Source organism: Ostrea edulis, chromosome 9 (assembly GCF_947568905.1).
Source record: "Ostrea edulis chromosome 9, xbOstEdul1.1, whole genome shotgun sequence".
Lineage (NCBI taxonomy): Eukaryota > Metazoa > Mollusca > Bivalvia > Ostreida > Ostreidae > Ostrea > Ostrea edulis.
In genome coordinates this window covers 14,397,496-14,417,384 of record NC_079172.1, presented here as the reverse complement: position 1 = coordinate 14,417,384, position 19,889 = coordinate 14,397,496, and the positions used below count along the sequence as shown (strand labels likewise).

At 35.6% G+C, this 19,889-nt stretch overlaps 2 protein-coding genes across 3 annotated transcripts in view; one reads left to right on the top strand and one right to left on the bottom strand.

Annotated features, from left to right (window-relative positions):
- LOC125658413 (hexokinase-2-like) overlaps nucleotides 1-7,431 on the top strand; it is a 19,776-nt gene extending 12,345 nt beyond the window's left edge. For both annotated transcript variants that reach the window (XM_048889675.2, XM_048889676.2), the window contains exons 4-11: nucleotides 1,717-1,932; nucleotides 2,579-2,678; nucleotides 3,819-3,898; nucleotides 4,026-4,138; nucleotides 4,232-4,390; nucleotides 5,811-5,950; nucleotides 6,135-6,271; nucleotides 6,644-7,431. In XM_048889675.2, coding sequence (XP_048745632.1) covers nucleotides 1,717-1,932; nucleotides 2,579-2,678; nucleotides 3,819-3,898; nucleotides 4,026-4,138; nucleotides 4,232-4,390; nucleotides 5,811-5,950; nucleotides 6,135-6,271; nucleotides 6,644-6,742 — 1,044 coding nt within the window. In that variant the 3' untranslated portion in view covers nucleotides 6,743-7,431. The remainder of the gene's footprint in view (nucleotides 1-1,716; nucleotides 1,933-2,578; nucleotides 2,679-3,818; nucleotides 3,899-4,025; nucleotides 4,139-4,231; nucleotides 4,391-5,810; nucleotides 5,951-6,134; nucleotides 6,272-6,643) is intronic.
- A 1,565-nt stretch (nucleotides 7,432-8,996) lies between these two features.
- Nucleotides 8,997-19,737, bottom strand: LOC125658419 (loricrin-like). The gene is made up of 2 exons (XM_048889684.2): nucleotides 19,223-19,737; nucleotides 8,997-10,335 (listed from the first exon to the last, which is right to left on the bottom strand). Exons 1-2 carry the CDS (start codon nucleotides 19,278-19,280, stop codon nucleotides 9,080-9,082), a joined length of 1,314 nt encoding a protein of 437 aa, XP_048745641.2. The 5' UTR covers nucleotides 19,281-19,737; the 3' UTR covers nucleotides 8,997-9,079.
- Nucleotides 19,738-19,889: the final 152 nt, after the last annotated feature.

Genomic DNA, 19,889 nt, shown 5'->3' with positions numbered 1-19,889 from the left:
TTAGAAAGTGTGTATTGATTTTAGAGTGATGAATATATATTATGACGTCACAACGTAGGTTATTGCTAAATATGATAAATTTCAAAATTGTGTATGGAGAAAAATTGCGATCTGTTATTTTTGTACGATGTATATCTAATACGTTTATCGATAGGCCTGTTATTGGTACTTTATATTCATGTAACATTTACGAGTATTTTGGGGTGATATTGTGCTCATAATCAAGTTCTTTGCAATATGCGTCAAAATACAGAACTTCTTCATCAAATCTTTACAAATTTCCATACAGTCTTAAGAAATGGATTTCAGTTTTAAAAATGATGGCATGAACTGCGATGCTTTGCGTCCGTATATATGCTTGCATCCTCATGTATTATTTTCAAAAATTGATTATTTTTTTTTGGTATTTACTTTCTATTTTCATTTCTGTCGAAATTCCCAGCCGTTAAAATAGACGCACAATGTACTATGTCTAAATTTATCAATTTCATACGCACTTTCTTCACACCTGTTTCACATTCATGAGAAGATATCGAAAGTAAAATCATTGGATATGTAAACATACAAAATTACATAAATGAAGAAATATGTAATACGTGATATAGAATTATGAAATCTTTATATCTTGACTCTGTATACACGCTTAAAGTCATGCAAGAGCGAGCATTTGTTTGAATTACAAATTGACAGAGCCGTTGCTAAAGCGAACTTAATTGGGGCTGAATGTTTACCAGACTTCTCTCTGTGCGAACGAGCTCACTGGAAGGAGGTTTTTATTTGATAGTCAGTGACATTACATGAAAAATGTGTGAGGATTTGACAGCAAACGACCTTGAAAAATTTTCCACACATTCATGTCGTGTTTACTATTGAAATAGGATATACTAACCTAATCTTGATCTGAGTTGCAGTTAAATGCGTGTCATAACATTTGTAAAGTGCATAGTCGGGACGACATCAGACAAAGTAAACTACGGTCTTTAAATAAATATCGTATCGAGGTCTAGTGTCTACTTTGGTTTGCACTTGTCAAAGACCATGGGACGCAGAGAAAAAAATCAAAGAATCAAAACAATATGACGTCTGTTGTGGATATCTTGATAACGTTTTTTGTTTTATATTTCCATTCGTGAAATGTAGAGTAGTAAATGATTTGTAATTTATATGTAAATAAAAATGTTACTTGGATTCCATGAAGTTTTACAAATCTTCATCGACGTCAGATGACTTTGATTAATAGAACTCCACTCTAATATACCCACAGTGTGCATATACAACTGTATATTTTAAGTGTGAGCGAAATTTCCTCTGGTGTTATTGTTACTGTGTATATTTATTGTTCATTGAGAGAAAAGAAGCTTTTTACTTCATGTTCTTATATAAAACCCGGTAACAACAATTGTATGTTTACGGTGTTAAAAGAACACCAGAAACATCCTCTAGAATGAGAGTTATTTCCCTTGCACATGGAACTGTGGAAACGTCAATGATCTATAGTTGGCTATAGAATTTATTCCGTGCATGAGACAGGATTTTAAAAAAAATATTTTCACTCGTGCCTCGGACTCGTGAAAACAAAAGAAAACTATATCCCACTAGCGAAATACAATCCATCCATCCACAAAATGTTGAAAATTCTATACAATAAAGTTAGATGATAATCTGCCACCAACATAGGGTTATGATTATGATATGTGTTTTGCTTTTCTTTTGCAGTTATTTGATCACATAGCGGAATGCATAAAGAAATTCATGGATGAACATAATTTATTAAACCAAAAACTGCCATTAGGATTCACATTCTCTTTTCCCTGCAAGCAAGAAGGTCTGGCTAAAGCTCGTTTATCACAGTGGACTAAAGGCTTCCGGTGCGAAGGGGTCGTAGGCGAAGACATATGTCGCTTATTACATGAAGCATTACACAGAATCAAGGTATGATTGACAGGTTTTTATTAAATCACCTCTCAAACCTTTCAGTTAGGGATTACCTAAACATGTTAGGCCAACAACGCATACATTCAACCTTAAAAAAAATCATGAAATACAAGTGCATGTACTATTCAATTTCATTGTGCAAGACGAAAATTGCCCATTCAATGTTGTGTGAATTTTGATAATCAATATACCTGGTGTACATATCGCTCCCTGGCCACAGGAAATGCGCACCTATCAATAAAACAAATACATGCCACTGATTATATTTGGTGCGCATCATCCTGCGCCACTCGACATTCAGGAGCACATTTTATTTTTTAATGGTTGATATTTTAGTGGAGAAAATCAATTTTTATTTGATTTTTCGCATTGTTTCAAACAAAGCAATGGCTGATCCCTAGAAAAAAAAGATTGAGGAAGATGAATATCTATCAAAATCGAGAATCAGAAAGGACATTGATTATATAGGCATTTATAAGTCAAAAGAGGTTAGGGGTCAGATAGTGGAAACATGAGACATACGTTTTACATGGAAATGAAACCGAGAGTATATATAGGTTTATCTATAAAAATTGTCACCATTGCTAATTCTTCAAGTAGCAAGCTTACATGACAGGTTCATTGATATCCATGGGTATTTCAGATTAACTCCGTTGAAGTGGTTGCCGTCGTCAATGATGCTGTGGGTACTCTCATGTCAGCGGCCCACAGTGACCGACAGTGTGAAATTGGTCTTATATTAGGTCAGTAACATAAAGGCAATACCATATCCTACCAAGGCAGTCTATATGAATAATTGCACTGTGTTTTTTTTTTAATGATCAGTGGCCTATGTACATATAGTTTTGAAAATGATTTTAATTCTGTGAATGATCAGTATTGTATGAAGGATATTTGAAATCATTAATTAATATTCGGATTCATACCTGACAGGTACTGGGTATTTGAAATCATTAATTAATATTCGGGTTTCTACCTGACAGGTACTGGGTATTTGAAATCATTAATTAATATTCGGATTTATACCTGACAGGTACCGGATATTTGAAATCATTAATTGATATTCGGGTTTCTACCTGACAGGTACCGGATATTTGAAATCATTAATTGATATTCGGGTTTCTACCTGATAGGTACTGGATATTTGAAATCATTAATTGATATTCGGGTTTCTACCTGACAGGTACCGGATATTTGAAATCATTAATTAATATTCGGGTTTCTACCTGACAGGTACCGGATATTTGAAATCATTAATTGATATTCGGGTTTCTACCTGACAGGTACTGGATATTTGAGATCATTAATTAATATTCGGGTTTCTACCTGACAGGTACCGGATATTTGAGATTATTAATTGATATTCGGGTTTCTACCTGACAGGTACCGGATATTTGAGATCATTAATTGATATTCGGGTTTCTACCTGACAGGTACCGGGTATTTGAAATCATTAATTGATATTCGGGTTTCTACCTGACAGGTACTGGGTATTTGAAATCATTAATTGATATTCGGGTTTCTACCTGACAGGTACTGGATATTGGAAATTATTAATTGATATTCGGGTTTCTACCTGACAGGTACTGGATATTTGAGATCATTAATTGATATTCGGGTTTCTACCTGACAGGTACTGGGTATTTGAAATCATTAATTGATATTCGGGTTTCTACCTGACAGGTACTGGATATTGGAAATTATTAATTGATATTCGGGTTTCTACCTGACAGGTACTGGATATTTGAAATCATTAATTGATATTCGGGTTTCTACCTGACAGGTACCGGATATTTGAAATCATTAATTGATATTCGGGTTTCTACCTGACAGGTACCGGATATTTGAGATCATTAATTAATATTCGGGTTTCTACCTGACAGGTACTGGATGCAATGCGTGTTATATGGAATCTCTTGATAACGTTGGGTTATGGGACGGAGAACGCGACCATCCAAACGAGGTAGTGCACGCATGCTTGTAGTATTCTGCATATCGATAGTATTCTATGTTACTAGTATTATACTAAGGACAGCACACGATATGGATAGGGCCTGTGTCTTACACTATGCATTTCGTCTGTACATTAGGTCATAATCAACACGGAGTGGGGCGCTTTTGGAGATAATGGTTGCTTAGATTTCATAAGAACTGAGTACGATCGTGAACTAGATAATTTCTCCATTAATCCTGGAAAACAAATGTAAGTATCGAAAATTCTGCGTGTTTTCATTGGGTCAGTATGTTGTTTGATTGTAGATTGAGTGTCTATAACACAAATTTCTTTTTAATCCAGAATGGAAAAGATGATCTCTGGAATGTACATGGGTGAGACCGTGAGATTGGTACTAGAACGACTCACCATGGACGAACTTCTTTTCTCCGCAATCGATAGAGACAGTGAACTTTTCATCCGAGGTCGATTTTATACAAAATATGTGTCTGAAATTGAGAGGTAAATTATTGATCACAGAACAGGTTTTGGTTAGAAATTCATTTGCAACCTTGCGATTCTAGTGAGAATGCAGTCCGCCAGTAGACATTTGTGTTCATGCTTGCCATTCTCAATATCGTAAGAAAAATAAAATCTTGACTTGAATTTTACTTTCGTATTTGAGACTTGAGGCTATGATTACAAAATTTCTTGCAAGGTTAAATGCATTCTAGTTAGAAGTCACTGTAACCAAAATAGAATCATTAGCTATGGAGATGTCTGTTGTAGGATTAATGATTATGTATTTTTACAATTCAAAAACGGAAACGTGTCTCTTATCTGTCAGTTTGTAATTCTGTGCATTTACATGAAGATGGCACATTAACCAGCCAGAGGGTGAAATGTCATATTTATTATTACAAGAAGTAACCAATGGCAAGCAAAAGATAGTATTGTGTCTTTCAAGAGAATTACTTTAAAAAAATATGTACACAACTTTTTATGAAGAAAAAGGATGTTGTTTAAGAACGATGAAGTTTGAAAACTTTTTGGCACTTAAATTGCATTATGACAAGAATGGATTTATTTCAAGATAACGGACACAGAAACAACTTCATAACCTTGTTGTACTTAGATGTACTTTAACACGCTGCATGTAGATGTTACGAGATGTGTGCCGACCATACACAAACTCCAAAAGTTTGATTGAACACCACTTCTTTCTTTACCTGTGTGCAAACAAGAAATATGAACAAATGCTTACAAATGCTAGCAAAGAGTTGTGGTCCAACACTTGCATCTTCATCCTTGACAGATTTAGACAGAGTTTCGTAGTTACATCATCATTAATCGACGAGAGACGTGTGTGTCCGGGTAGTGTAGTGGTTGATGCACTTACTTTATGTCACAGCGTGATTACATACAGCACATACATTGATAAGTTTTCCAACAACCAGAAGAAGGACGCTTAAGCTTTCATCGATGAAATGATATATGCTTTTCGGCACATGAACGGGAAGTGAGAAATCACCAACCTTTGACGGTTATCCTGTTATGACTATTAAGATATGTCGCGGTATAGGAAACTTGAAAACTCTATAAGGTCTCTATAAATATTGGTTTACTGGTCTTCAAGAGTCTGGTGACACAATATACTGGTTTTCACCACAATTATGATTGTATGTTTTTATTCTCTTACACACATCTTGATTGGTGCGGATAATTTTGTTCACATTATTAAAGTTCAGTATCAGGGCATGACATTTCGGCGAAATCTTCCAATGGTGAAGATGCAAGTACTAGTAAGCGAATCGGGATTCTTAGCTACATGTAACGAAGATGTAGGGTGCATTGTCATGAAGTTTTAGCAAATTCTTTTATGTACAAAAAGAGGCGTTTAGTTTGAAAATAGACTTCAGGTTCATTACTTCTTTGTTTACAGTGACCATGACGAGTTCTTCAGAGGTACCAAGCAGGTTTTAGATGAACTGGGTATTGAAAACTACACATCTGACGATTGCAAAATTGTTAAATACGTTTGCACGCTTGTATCTGCGCGTGCAGCATTCCTCTCGTCTGCTGGTAAATATTTTGAGCATTTTATAATTAGAATGTTTTATCGTTTGCGTTGTGTCATAGGAATTAATGATAATTCTCCTATTCATAGGGGGTAAAAATCTTCATAACGATTAAAAAGGGTATGTAACAGTCCAAGAGCTATTGATTATGAATTTTTATAAACACAATTTTAAAAAAAATTGAACAGGCATCGCCACTCTGATAAACCACCTGAAGAGAAAGACGATGACGATTGCTGTGGATGGATCGCTATATCGGTTCCATCCTCGATTCCACAATCTGATGGTTCTGAAAATTCAGGAACTCGTTAACCCTGGACATAAGGTACCATTTCTATACAATGGGCGTTCTAAGATTGAAATGAAATTTATACGAAACTCTTTTTTTCTTGAAATGTAGATTTTATCGATTTCTCTTTTAAGATGTCATTGAGTTAATGACTAAATCCAATAATCAGTTTGAAATTTACTTCTGTTTATTATAATGAGCATTTTAGTGCGATTCGAATGGAAAATTGATTCAATCAGTATTGAATTGTGTTTTTCTTGACATACTGGAAATAAATGTAATTTAATTACTGGTGGAATATTCTGATTGACATAAGATCCTCATTACATTTTAAGAATATACAGATATTTACATGTACTTGCAATGGTGTTATTGCTATTATATATCTACGTCTGCATTGTGTTTTAGTTTAAATTGGTGTTGTCTCATGATGGTAGTGGAAAGGGCGCAGCGCTAGTTGCAGCAGTGGCGACGAGACTCCAGGATAAAAAGGCGGTTGTGGAGTGAACATTTTGTTGTTATTACATTGCTGAAAATACTGGAGGAAGAATCTTGCATTAAATTGCGATATCACGTGATATTTGTTTTCCCGTCATGTGATTACGTTCTTCATTCTACCCGTTCTGCGTCGGCAGCATTACATTGGGACTAGATTTCTCTGTAACGTTACCTTATGCATTTTACAGAAAAGGTTGCAGCAAGATCATCGACAAATGACTAGCTTACAGCGCAAAAATTATATATATAGCTCGCCTATACATGTAATACAATCTCATGTGCTAAGTGATGATAGATGTTGAATTTTGTGTTATGAAAACCAAATTACATATACATGTGAGAAACACAAAAGGTTGTATACTACAGGATTTGTTTCCCTTAGATCAGTATGGTATGTATATCAAATGGAGGGCTTATGTTTTCTAACTTTGAAATAAAAATCTACCCCTTTGCTAACGAATTGAATGTCATTTTTCAAGATTAAGATTTTTATGGCATGTTGTTATAATAAGTGCATACTTATAGTTGTATATATACATAAATATGCTTGTATAATATATAATGTATTAATATATATATATATATCCATGTACAGTTCTGCCAAATGTGTTTTGAGCTGTTGTTGTGCTATCAGAAATTGCTTTCTGTTATGATATATGGAATTGTTGTTATAGAATAAAACCAAAACTAAATAAGTATTTTGTTATCTTTTATCATAAACAATGTCGGTGAGTAGTTATTATAGTGAATGAAAACGCATGGTATAATCTTTCTAAATAGCCTGTTCAAAACTAATTAGAGACCAAGTTTTGAAAATTTCAAGGTGGTTAAAAAGATGCCATACTTTCCAATTACTTTATGGCAGAGGAAGAAACATACATGACAAAAACAAACAAGCAAACAAAAACCAATAGGCGAAGACAAGTATATCTATATGTTCAAAACGTGTCACAAGTTTTACCCCCCCCCCCCCCCCCCCCCCCCCCCCCCCCCATGTGAGATTATGAAACACTCTCGGACACGATTAGTTTCCCTTTTAGGATATTTTCGTTGTTAAATTATCGCGTTCTTGAAATGAATTTCAAACAACAGGTACATGTACAATGTATGGGTATCCTGCTTGATGCGGAATAGAAATTAGAACGATTTAATGAGCGAAAATCACCATGGACGTGGTTTAGCAATAGTAAACATGTATGAACAATATCGCAAGTAGAGTATCGACATTCCTGACCAGTCCAATCAGTTTCAGTGTTAATACTTATGACGACGTCGACTGTCATTTTTTTTTTTCATTTGTTCAAAGCTCAAGTAAGATTTTGTATAGTGTCTGTCTTTCCGCATACTGTTCAACAATTTCAACTTCTCCCGGAACAATCTCAACCAAATCTGCCATAAAGCAACCTTGGGTAAAGGGTATTAAACTTGTAAAAAGAAGAGTCACACCATTTTGAAATGGATAGTGAAAATATGTTCGCCTCTTTTAAAAATGTGCTCGAGAGCCGCTGGATTAGAATATTCAAAACTTATGTGAAAGCTTCCTTAATGAGTAGAGATTCAAAATTATTCAAATAATGACTTCTATGGGTAACGGATCAAAGTTGTCCTTGGGGATGTATAGGAATATACTTGAAAATCTCAAAACTAGCAGGGCAATGATTAGTCATATTAGTATGCAGGCATCCCGCGCGGAATTTTATTTGGATGACATTTAAAATGGATTTGATGTATATACACAAATTACGCCAAATCGATCAATTCTGCTACGTGTGCTACATATAACTATACTTCGGCAACATTTTGCATTAGAAAACAAACAACAAATTCTTGATGAAATTCACAACGGCAGATATATTGTATGTCAATTTCCTCCACGTATTGTCAGTGTTTATTCATGATGCATGCCGTATTCTTTGAAATATTTATCTGATAATAATTATTGTCTTTATATTGATTTAAAAGATGCATGCTTATAGGAGTTATGAGATTGATTACTGTTCGTTATCTTCACCTTGCATGTAAATTAATTACTAAAAATTGTTTGTTAGCTAAGGTTGATCTTAAAATTGCATATCGATCTGTCAATATTCATATCATTTGATTACTGTCTACCTGATATAGGGCTCATGGTGGGTGTGACCAGTCAATAGGGGATGCTTATTCATCCTAGGAACCTGATCCCACCTATAGTTTGTCCAGAGGTCCGTATTTGCCCAACTTTTCAATTCTGTTTTTCTTAATAGGAGTTATGAGATTGATCACTGTTCGTTATTTTCACCTTTTCTGTAAAACGATTAAACGATTTAAACATTTTAGAAAATTTATTTTGAAATGAGTATCTGAAATTTATTTTCCACCATTTGTTCCAAAACCACTGGACCCGAATCCCGCGTTTGCTGCATTTGGATCAAAGCTCCCACCGAACCCTCCAGATGCGCCTTGTGAACTACTACCACCTCCCATTGCGGCATTTGGGTCGAAACTTCCACCAAATCCTCCGCTTGATGATTCACTGCCACCCGAACTTCCTCCCGCAGAGCTTCCAAAACCACTGCCTCCAAATCCCCCGGTTGAAGAACTTCCTCCAGAAGAGCTTCCAAAACCACTGCCTCCAAATCCCCCGGTTGAAGAACTTTCACCAGAAGAGCTTCCAAAGCCACTGCCTCCAAATCCTCCGGTTGAAGAACTCCCACCGGAAGAGCTTCCAAAACCACTGCCTCCAAATCCCCCGGTTGAAGAACTTCCACTAGAAGAACTTCCAAAACCACTGCCTCCAAATCCCCCGGTTGAAGAACTTCCTCCAGAAGAGCTTCCAAAACCACTGCCTCCAAATCCCCCGGTTGACGAACTTTCACCAGAAGAGCTTCCAAAGCCACTGCCTCCAAATCCTCCAGTTGACGAACTTCCACTTGAAGAGCTTCCAAAACCACTGCCTCCAAATCCTCCGGTTGAAGAACTCCCACCGGAAGAGCTTCCAAAACCACTGCCTCCAAATCCCCCGGTTGAAGAACTTCCACTAGAAGAGCTTCCAAAACCACTGCCTCCAAATCCTCCAGTTGAAGAACTTTCACCGGAAGAGCTTCCAAAACCACTGCCTCCAAATCCCCCGGTTGAAGAACTTTCACCAGAAGAGCTTCCAAAGCCACTGCCTCCAAATCCCCCGGTTGAAGAACTTTCACCAGAAGAGCTTCCAAAGCCACTGCCTCCAAATCCTCCAGTTGAAGAACTTCCACCGGAAGAGCTTCCAAAACCACTGCCTCCAAATCCTCCGGTTGAAGAACTCCCACCGGAAGAGCTTCCAAAACCACTGCCTCCAAATCCTCCAGTTGAAGAACTTCCACTTGAAGAGCTTCCAAAACCACTGCCTCCAAATCCTCCGGTTGAAGAACTCCCACCGGAAGAGCTTCCAAAACCACTGCCTCCAAATCCCCCGGTTGAAGAACTTCCTCCACTTAACTGACCAAATCCACTTGCAGCATTTGGGTCAAAGCTTCCTCCAAACCCGCCATTTGAAGAGGATCCACCTGTTGAACTACCACTTGATGACGCCGCTGATCCACTGCTTCCGCTTGAACCAAATGCCAGGGCATTTGGATCGAAACCTTAAACCAATATGATAAATTACATTCTTACTAGAACCAACCCCCTCAGTGTGGATAACAATGAGATAAATTTTTAATCGTACGTGGACAAAAATTGGTTCATACACATAGGATTTTTCAGTTACAGATCGACTTATGTTTTGAAACATTCAGTTTGTCAAGCACTTTTTAACATGTAAAAATTAGGAAATCAGGAAGATTTTTGGTTGAAAATTGGGAGTTATATTAAAAAAGAATAAGGAGAAGGAAAAGAGAAAGATAAAAACACAGGAAATGGCCGCCTACCACCCCTCTAAGTAAGATATTCTGTTTTCAATACACTGAATGTCTAGTACCCCATTCATAAGACGAAAATTTACTTATGTATGTAAATTTGCATATGAGTAAATATACTAAAGTATTTCTAATGGTTAACCAAAATTTGATTATCAGTTGTTGAGTTATAAGTGAGATACAGCACTCACAATTCTTTGTTATGTAAACAAGATTCGTATCATGTTTTTGTTTATATTAGACTGATAGAAAATATCGTGTTTAAAACAAAATGAGATGTGCCAAACACTAGAACTATTTAATTCTGTTAAGAATTCACTTATAAATTGAAAATATATGTTTTAAACGAAACTTACTAGTTTATTTAACCAATGTAAACAAAAACATAGCACGAGCCTTGTTTACATAACAAGGACTTGTGACTTCTGTTTCTCACATTATCACCAGTGTGAGATCGACTTTACCCATGTGAGACAGCCATGTGAGATTGTTTTCTTTAAATTTTAATGTAGTATAGCTTTCTGGTGGACAACCTTGGGTTTTATAGTTTACAGTGTAAACCATTTTCGGGTATGCTCTTTCTGCCTATCTAATTAGTTTTTGCATCGAAGTTCAAATGAGGATTTTGATAATCTAAAATTTTCTGAAAGCTCCTAATTTTATGCACTAAACTGTAGTTAAAATGTGAGAAAAATAATCCTTCATTATTTACTCGTGTGGGATAGGGAAATTCCACCTCTGGAACAAGATTCGCTGTCTAGGACTTGGCAAAACCTCGTCCAAGACTGCGAATCTTGTCCCCTCGGTGGAATTTCCCTATCTCACACTCGTACTAATGAAGGATTCTATTAATCTCCCACGAACCTTGACTACTAGTACGGACAGTCAAATTTTTGTTGATCATTAGTATTACCTTAGTTAAGCATTCTAAACATTAAAAATCAAAAAATAGAATTTGAAAATGTTCAGCTCAAATCGTGTCAAAGTCCCTTTAGTCTTTAAAGCTAGAAAGTGTTTTGACACCTGCCCCGCGGACTGTAGAGATTCCGTTGAATGCAAAGAAAAAAGTAGCTATTGCCATTTACTGCTTAGTATCCACTGCTGAATATCGAACAATTGGAAATTTATTTGGTGTTGCTAAACCTACTGTTCATGAGTGTGTACATCAAATGCATACGTAAGTAAATTTACTGTGCGTTCACACGACAAAAATACACACAGGAGCAGAAAATTTGCTACAGCATAATGAGCAAAAGTTCATTTGCACTTACCCCTGACTAGGTGCAAATTTACTTAGGTATGCAGGATTTGCATATAAGTAAATTAGTTCATATGACAAAAATTGCTCACCTAAGTAAATTTACACATATGCAAAAATAATTATGTATGCAAATCTTGTCGTATGAATGGGGTATTACTTGGGTCATTTTCCTCACCTCATTTTATTGGTCTACTCAATATATTTGTACAATGAATAAAAATAAAATGTCCAAGGAAGCCTTTTCTGTGCTTCAAAAATTATCTTGCGTATATCTAACAAATAATAATTTGCAATACTAAACACATCATTTGAAACATGCTAAAGTTTGATGAAATATTCTGACTTGAAATAAAATATATTTGATTTTGCTACTCTGGACTACCAAAGTCGTAATTCTTGTTTTTTCCTTTTGTTAATGATTATATAGAAAATATCACAGAATGCTGAAAAGCGATTATTTTCTCTAATTAACACTTGTTTATTCTGATATTAGACAAGAATTTAACACATTGCAAATTTTGAGGATGATAAAAGTTGAAAATGAGGAGTTTCTGGATTTTTTAAAACCTAAAATTAGGCAAAAACCAGGAACAGTTCAATCAAAATAATATATATATATATATATATATATATATATATATATATATATATATATATATATTGAGGTATGAAACATTTTATACTTTATTACACAGGCCCCAGCAGATTTCTTTCCAGAAATACGTTATATTTTACGGACGTAAACAGGATCCCAACGATCCTCCTCCATGGGGTACTTTTTTTGCAGTTATTCCCCTTACACCGGAAGTTGGTGCGTGCGTATCGATGAGGTCCCAAGTTTCACGTAGATACATGTATCAATAAACAAGGTAAAGGTGTCAATTCTCTGTTGTGCTGAGTTTTAATAGGTTCTGTTATAACTATGATGAAAACAAGGTTTAGTTTCTTCCATTCTAATAAGAATCCTCAAATTGTAAAGTGGGGGAGGAGTGTTGCAACCGTATTTGGCTTTTATTTTGTCCAAGATATGATAGAATTAATACCGAAAATTTCAGAAGTAATCTGTAAATTACAACAGACATCTGGAAATAAAAGCTTGATGAAGTATTTGATCATAATATAAAGAAATATAACCATCGTTTGCAAAGGGTGTGAACATCCAGAGAAGAATTTGATTTCACAATTGTCTGAAACTTCTTATAAAGGAGTTTTAAAAAGTTCTAAATCCTGGGGGGGGGGGGGGGGGGGGGGGGGGGGGGGGGTGATTCAGTTCAATTCATTGGTTAAATTTTATATTTTCACTATTATTCACTACTACTATTTTAACAAGAGTACCTCTACCGGAACGGTACATTATACGCCCGTGGAAAGATAAGGTAGTATTAGCAATCATCAGGGTGTGATATGCTTTCTTTGCATCGTAAAAACAGAGAAATCATGTACTCTCCTTGCTATATTTCCACTTGGCATAAGGTGTATGTGTGCCATGTGTACCAAGTTTGATGGTCCTAGCCCCAACAGTATCCTACAACTACGACTTTGACCTTGAGAAACAGTAGACACAAGTTTGACGGTCCTAGCCCTAACAATTCAGTTTGTATCCTGCCTACAACGTTTTCCTACAAAGTGATAATACGACCTTGACCTTCAAAAACCAAATTATACCCTCCACTTCGCATGTAGAGTATTTGTACCGAGTTTGACGGCCCTAACCTCAATAGTTCTGTCTGTATTCTCCCTACGAGGTTTACATATTAACTGATACAACGACTTTAACCTTTGACCTTGAAAAATAATAAGCATCTTCTCACCAAGTTTTAATATCCTGGAGCTTACGGTTCGGTCTGTATCCTGCCTGCAGGGTTTTCCCACTAAGTGATACTACGACCTTGAAAAACAATAGATATTCTCCTCTCATCATGGTGATCAAATGTACGAAGTTGTAAAATCCTGGAACTTACAGTTCAGTCTGTATCCTGCCTACAAGGTCCGGGCAGACGGACGACGCCATACCATAATACCAGGGGCGGATCCAGGAATTGCGGTTACGGGGGCGCCACTTTATGAGGCAGGGGGTCTGGGGGCTGCCTTGAGGCCTCCTCTGGTCCAGGGCGAAGCCCTGGTGGGGACCCAGAGAGCGAAGCCCCCGGAAGCTCCTGGATTTTACAGATTTTAAAATATGTCTTCTATTTATAGTCATTTGTACTATTTTCTATCATTTTTAATAAGGTGAAATTACTAAAATGACGCAAATTTTGAGGGTTTTGGAAAAAAATTAAGTTCTCCCATTAAAGTAATTCAAGAAATCAAAAGATTTTGCGATTTATTTCTCCGGGAGTGGAAGAAATTATTGCTTCTTTAATCGTTTAGTAAATTTTTTCTAAACAAGATACTACAATTTAACTTAAATTTGAAAATTTTAGGGGGCGCGCGCTGGCTGCCCCCCCCCCCCTTAAATCCGCCACTGAATACGTCCCGTATAAAATAGGAAAAGCATCTTATTGATGGAACTTTACACATGAAAATAATCTTTACATGTAATAAAATAAGAAAAAGTACAAGCCCGAAAGGGGAGAGGGGGTTCGCTATACCGATCGAGCTGTGGAATGTTAGTTAATTTACATAAAAAATTAATTTTCAAGGATTGAATCACACGTGAAAAACAAATTTCAATATGTAATTACTTTTAGAAAAAAATAGATTTCATACAGATTCAATAATCATGATTAACAAACTGTTCATTGACACCTGACGTACATGCTTTTGCCACAATTTGAAATGATAACAAGTTCATAATATACATGCGTTGCTTGCAAATGTAATTCCTGGTATATCTAATCGAAAATATTGATTAAAATTGATAATGAAGAATTGCTGATATGCTAAAGACATCCTTATCCTGATGAAAAGAAGCGGAGGACTAATAGTAATATTTACATATTTTGTTACCGGATACATAATGACTCAACTAAAATATTACGTAAGGGATGTATAAATATAATGAGTAACTAAAATTATTGTACAATCACATCATTTTTCAGCAATTACACTTACATTCTTTAAAACGAAATCCTTAACTGGCACCTAATTGCATTCATTACTAGCTTGAAAATACGGATGTATGTTTAATTGCTGTTATAAAATTCAGAAATTCATTTCAAAAGATTCCACTTTTTTTGGCTCACTGTTTTTCCCTATAATAGCTCTAGAACTTCATTGTTTTTTTCGGATTTCAAACATTTCGGCTGAGCATCACTGAAGAGACATTATTTGTCGAAATGCGCATCTGGTGCATCAAAATCGGTACCGTATAAGTTTTGCATTCAGATATAGTAAATTGTATATCCACTTCTTATCTTGACGCTACGAATAGAGGAATACAACGTGTTGTGCGCACCCTGTATTGAGGGGGATATAACTCGCGTTGAATTGTGAAAAATATATTCCATTTCAATTTGTAGATTTTCTTGCCAAAATAATTATACAATACGATTTTCAAAGTTTAATTTTACTTCTTCAGGTGAATCGAGAAATCCTGACACGTCACTGTAACTGTTCAACAATAAATTTCCTTGCTTATAATCATCAATATGTATGTCCTACTATTTTTTATACCCACACTTTCTAAAGAAAGTTCGGGTATATTGTTATTGCCCTGGTCCGTCTGTCACACTTTCTTCTTCCTCAAACTGCTCTTTTATTTCAAGTGGTAACCAATTGATCTTTTGGAATATGATAGGTGGTGTACTGTAGATATATGATAAGGTTTTAGAATATTCAATTTTACCCTGGGGGCAAAACGGGGTTCAAAAAATGACGTTTTTTCAACAAAAACCTGGTTCCCAGAACTCCTCCTACATTTCATGCAGTAGCCCAATCATCTTTTGGAAGATGATTGGTTGGGTCCTCTAAATGTGCAATAAGGTTTCGGAATTTTCATTTTCACCCTGGGGGCCAAATGGGGGTCGAAAATGATGCTTTTTAACACAACCCTGATTCCCAGAACTCCTCTTACAATTTACACAGTAGCCTAATAATCTTTTGGAAAATGATTGCTGGTGTCCTGTAGATGTGCAATAAGGTTTTGGAATGTTCATTTTCACCCTAGGGATCAAATAGGGGTCGAAAAATGACGATTTTGTACAAAGAAACCCTGGTTCCCAGAACTCCTCTTACATTTTACACAGTAGCCTAATAATCTTTAGGGAGATGGTTGCTGGTGTCCTGTAGATGCACAATAGGGTTTCGGAATTCTTATTTTTGCCCTGGGGGCCAAGTGGGGGTCGAAAAATGACGATTTTTTACAAAAAAAACCTTGTTCCCAGAACTCCTCTTACATTTTAAGCAGTATCCTAATAATCTTTTGGATGATGATTGCTGGTGTCCTGTAGATGTGCAATAAGGTTTTGGAATTTTTATTTTCACCCCTGGGGTCAAATGAGGGTTGAAAAATGACATTTTTGCACAAAAGGACACTTAGGTCTCCAGAACTCTTTTTACGTTTTAAGCAGTATCCTAATAATCTTTAGGAAATTGGTTGCTGGTGTCCTGTAGATGCGCAATAAGGTTTTGGAATTTTTATTTTTGTCCTGGGGGACAAATGGGGGTCGAAAATGATGCTTTTTGTACAAAAAACCTTGGTTCCCAGAACTCCTCTTACAATTTATGCATTGATTAATTATAAAATAACGATTGTGGCTTCTTTGCCAGTAACACCAATATGACGAAGAGTATAGTTAAAGGCAAACACTTGTGTGCGGGTATTACTGTCTTATGACAGCATCTAGTTTTTTTTTATACTGTTTTCATTCTCAAGGAAGACTGTATTTTGATAGAGTTGAATTTTTTTTTACTACATATTTGAATATTTTCCTATTTTTATAACTAATGTCAATACCTATGACCCAAGTTGTCACAAATTCTGGTATTTTTTCTGAAGTATGATAGACTTTTCTGAAGTATAATAGACTTGCGTACATTTGCACTGGTGAAACATACAGACATGTACGAGGAGTTCGTATGGATTCACTTTTGTTAGCAGAAAACAAAATAATCAAAGGACACAACGCATGTTTCTAAACTTTTTAATTTTTTCAGCAAAATGAATTCTTTTCAAACCTAAAACTACTTTAAATGTGTTTTAAATGAAATATTTTGCGTAGTTTTCGTGTTTGAAAGCGATGAAATTCAAATCTTGCGATATGCATATTTTACGCGCCATTATGTGTGACGTCATATGTGCCCTCGGGTTTGAAATTTCATAAACAGATTAGATTTAATGGACAAAAAACTAAGTATCACGTTAACTGCTTGTAAATAATATTGCATTAAGATGTTTTGTGCTGTGTTCGGGTGTACTAGTTGTCGGCAGAAAGGATTTAGACTGAGTAGTTTTCAATTTTTTGAAGGAGGGTACGAGAAAAAAGACGTGGATAATTTTTTGTTGGAGCAAGAACGTTACCTAACAAAACACCCAGTCACCTTTTTCAAAAACGGTTGGACAGAGACCCTGATAAACTGCGAGGAAATGGATATATCGAAGCTAAGCACTACATAATTCTGTTCTGGTCTTCAAATTCAATACACACTCGAATCAACTGACCTTCACTTTGTAACAACATATGCGGTAGAACTTGTGCTTCCAGTTTCTACCAACTAGTAGATTTACAAAGAATTTTTAAAAGATACAAAATAATTGAACTTTTAATTATATAGATAATAGCCTAGAATATTGTATTTCCTAACTTTAAATTGAATTATAAAATTATTTCCTCATTGAACTCGTAACATCTTGAGTGCTTCAGTATAACGCCGTGCTCCCACTTCCTAACGACGTGCAGATCACAATTCAAAAATAATAAGATTGCTTTACCAAATTAAAATAATGTGATTTCCACTTTAAATTTGATTACTTTCATTGATTTGTGTGTATTTTTTCTATTTCTTTCTTTCCGAAATGCACCCGTGACAGTAGCTTGGCCTAGGGCCTAGTTGTCAACAATTTAACGTATTATAATTTGTCTAATCCAAAAATAAGTGATAATTGCACTGTTTATTTTAGAAAAAACCAGCGCCAATTACAGATGTGTAAAGGAAAGACATTACCATTCAGTTTGTAGACTGACCCATATAAACATTATTTACTCGCACTATTGCCGATTTCATAAACGCTTTCCTCGCTATATTTGGGTATTTGCACTGGTGGCGAAAACATATAAAACTCGGAAAATTTGTCAACATCGATTTGAATATTGCCCATGGTGAATAAATTAAGCCCATAAAAGCTGAGTTTTTAATAATACCTCACAGACTACTTTCACGAACGAACTATTAGAATTAATTACTATTAGCCTAAAGAAGACAAAATGCATGTAATTTTGTATACTTTGAAAACATGAGATGTGTCCTTTAAGAAAGAGGGATATGTGCCATGGAGAGCTTATTATATACGGATAATGACTAAACACAGTGAAATAATTGCTTCATATTCGTAGTTTCAGATATTTGGAACCAAAAGAATCGCTAGTTAATTTAGATATGTTCAAAACTCGGTCCGACACTTTGGTGTGCATATTATTTGAAACAATAAATTTTGAATGACATGGATTTTGTCTAATGTGAATTTCTGAATGCATAGAATTCAGTAATACCACCTTCACACTCACGGATTTTTCTTACGAGTCCTTACGGATATCCGACTCGTAGTCAATCGCAAGCATTCGTAAATCACTCGTCGGTATCCGAGTCTAAGTCCCAACAATCTGTGTACCTTTACAGATTTGTGGAATACGTAAGGATTCGTAAGAAAAATCCGTGAATGTGAAGGTACCATAATAAGCACGCGAATAGCTGCAAATCCGTGGGGACATTATAGCTTCTGAAAGGCACGTGTAATGTAATTTTATTTTTAATTCCCACACTTTATTCCCCAGACTTATTCTATAACAAATATGTTCCCTATTCTAACAAGAAGAGTAACTGTCACGTGACTAATTTTATTTAAACTGCAGTGACAAAAAATCTAGAGCATTTCGCAGAATGCTTAAAGATAATGTTTGAAAATTCAAAACTCAAAAGTAACATTTAGAATTTTACAATAGCTTCGTAATATCTGCGTGCCTCGTTCGCCATTATATGTTTGAGTGTTTAGAAATAATAACATATAGATGTCTTAAAAATGTGGTACAAATCTACAATACAGTGTAAATTTTGTAGGTAATTTGTGTCCTAAGAAAAGCAATTCTCCCAGTCTACTATCATATGTTAAAGCGATAGAAGTTAAGGTATATTAACAATCGTTTTTTAAATGATTTAAAAACTCCTCGTGCAAGGATTGGAATTCCTGATACTCACTCTGGCAGTAAATGAGAGCGGGAAAACACAGCAGAATAAAAACTCCAGCGACCGCCATTCTCCCTCGTCAGCGTACTTATCAGAAGCGGTCAGTATGAAGACTAGAAGGTCGTTATTCTTTCTATATAGGTGACCTCTTCATGACTTATCTAAAATATCAATTACAGACTTCGCTGATTTCTTATCACATAGATTTAAGCCATTCTTTTCGTGCGGTCATTTGTATGTACATGTATGTTTGATTTTTGAAAAGGGCCCAACAATCATCGATGAAATATTTCTTGGGGAAAAAATTTAACTTAACCATTGAGTGTCTCCATATGCGTACTGAGTACATGATTGACTGATAAGATACTGTGTCTTCAATAGAAATACTACAGCGAAACTAGAATTGAATTTATTTACACATGCACATTATAAGTTTCAAATGTGATTGTACATGTATAATATTAACATTTGCGTGTATTTTGTATACGATAGAATTTTTCATTTCTACATATCCATATACGATTAGATCGTGGTGTGCCCCCCCCCCCTCTCCCCCCTCTAGAGAGAATATATATTTATTCATGCATAAGTATATATTTTTGGTGATCCAATCTTCTTTTTGTGTAAAGTTGCTAGAAATGTCTAAGATTATTTTACCTGCATGCAAGCCAAAACACCA

Bases quoted from the DNA above. Each gene is read 5' to 3' on its own strand.
- LOC125658419 (XM_048889684.2), bottom strand. From the start codon at position 19,280: ATGGCGGTCGCTGGAGTTTTTATTCTGCTGTGTTTTCCCGCTCTCATT. The intron at 10,336-19,222 runs GTGAGTATCAGG...TATTGGTTTAAG, and splicing joins CGCTCTCATTTACTGCCAGA to GTTTCGATCCAAATGCCCTG.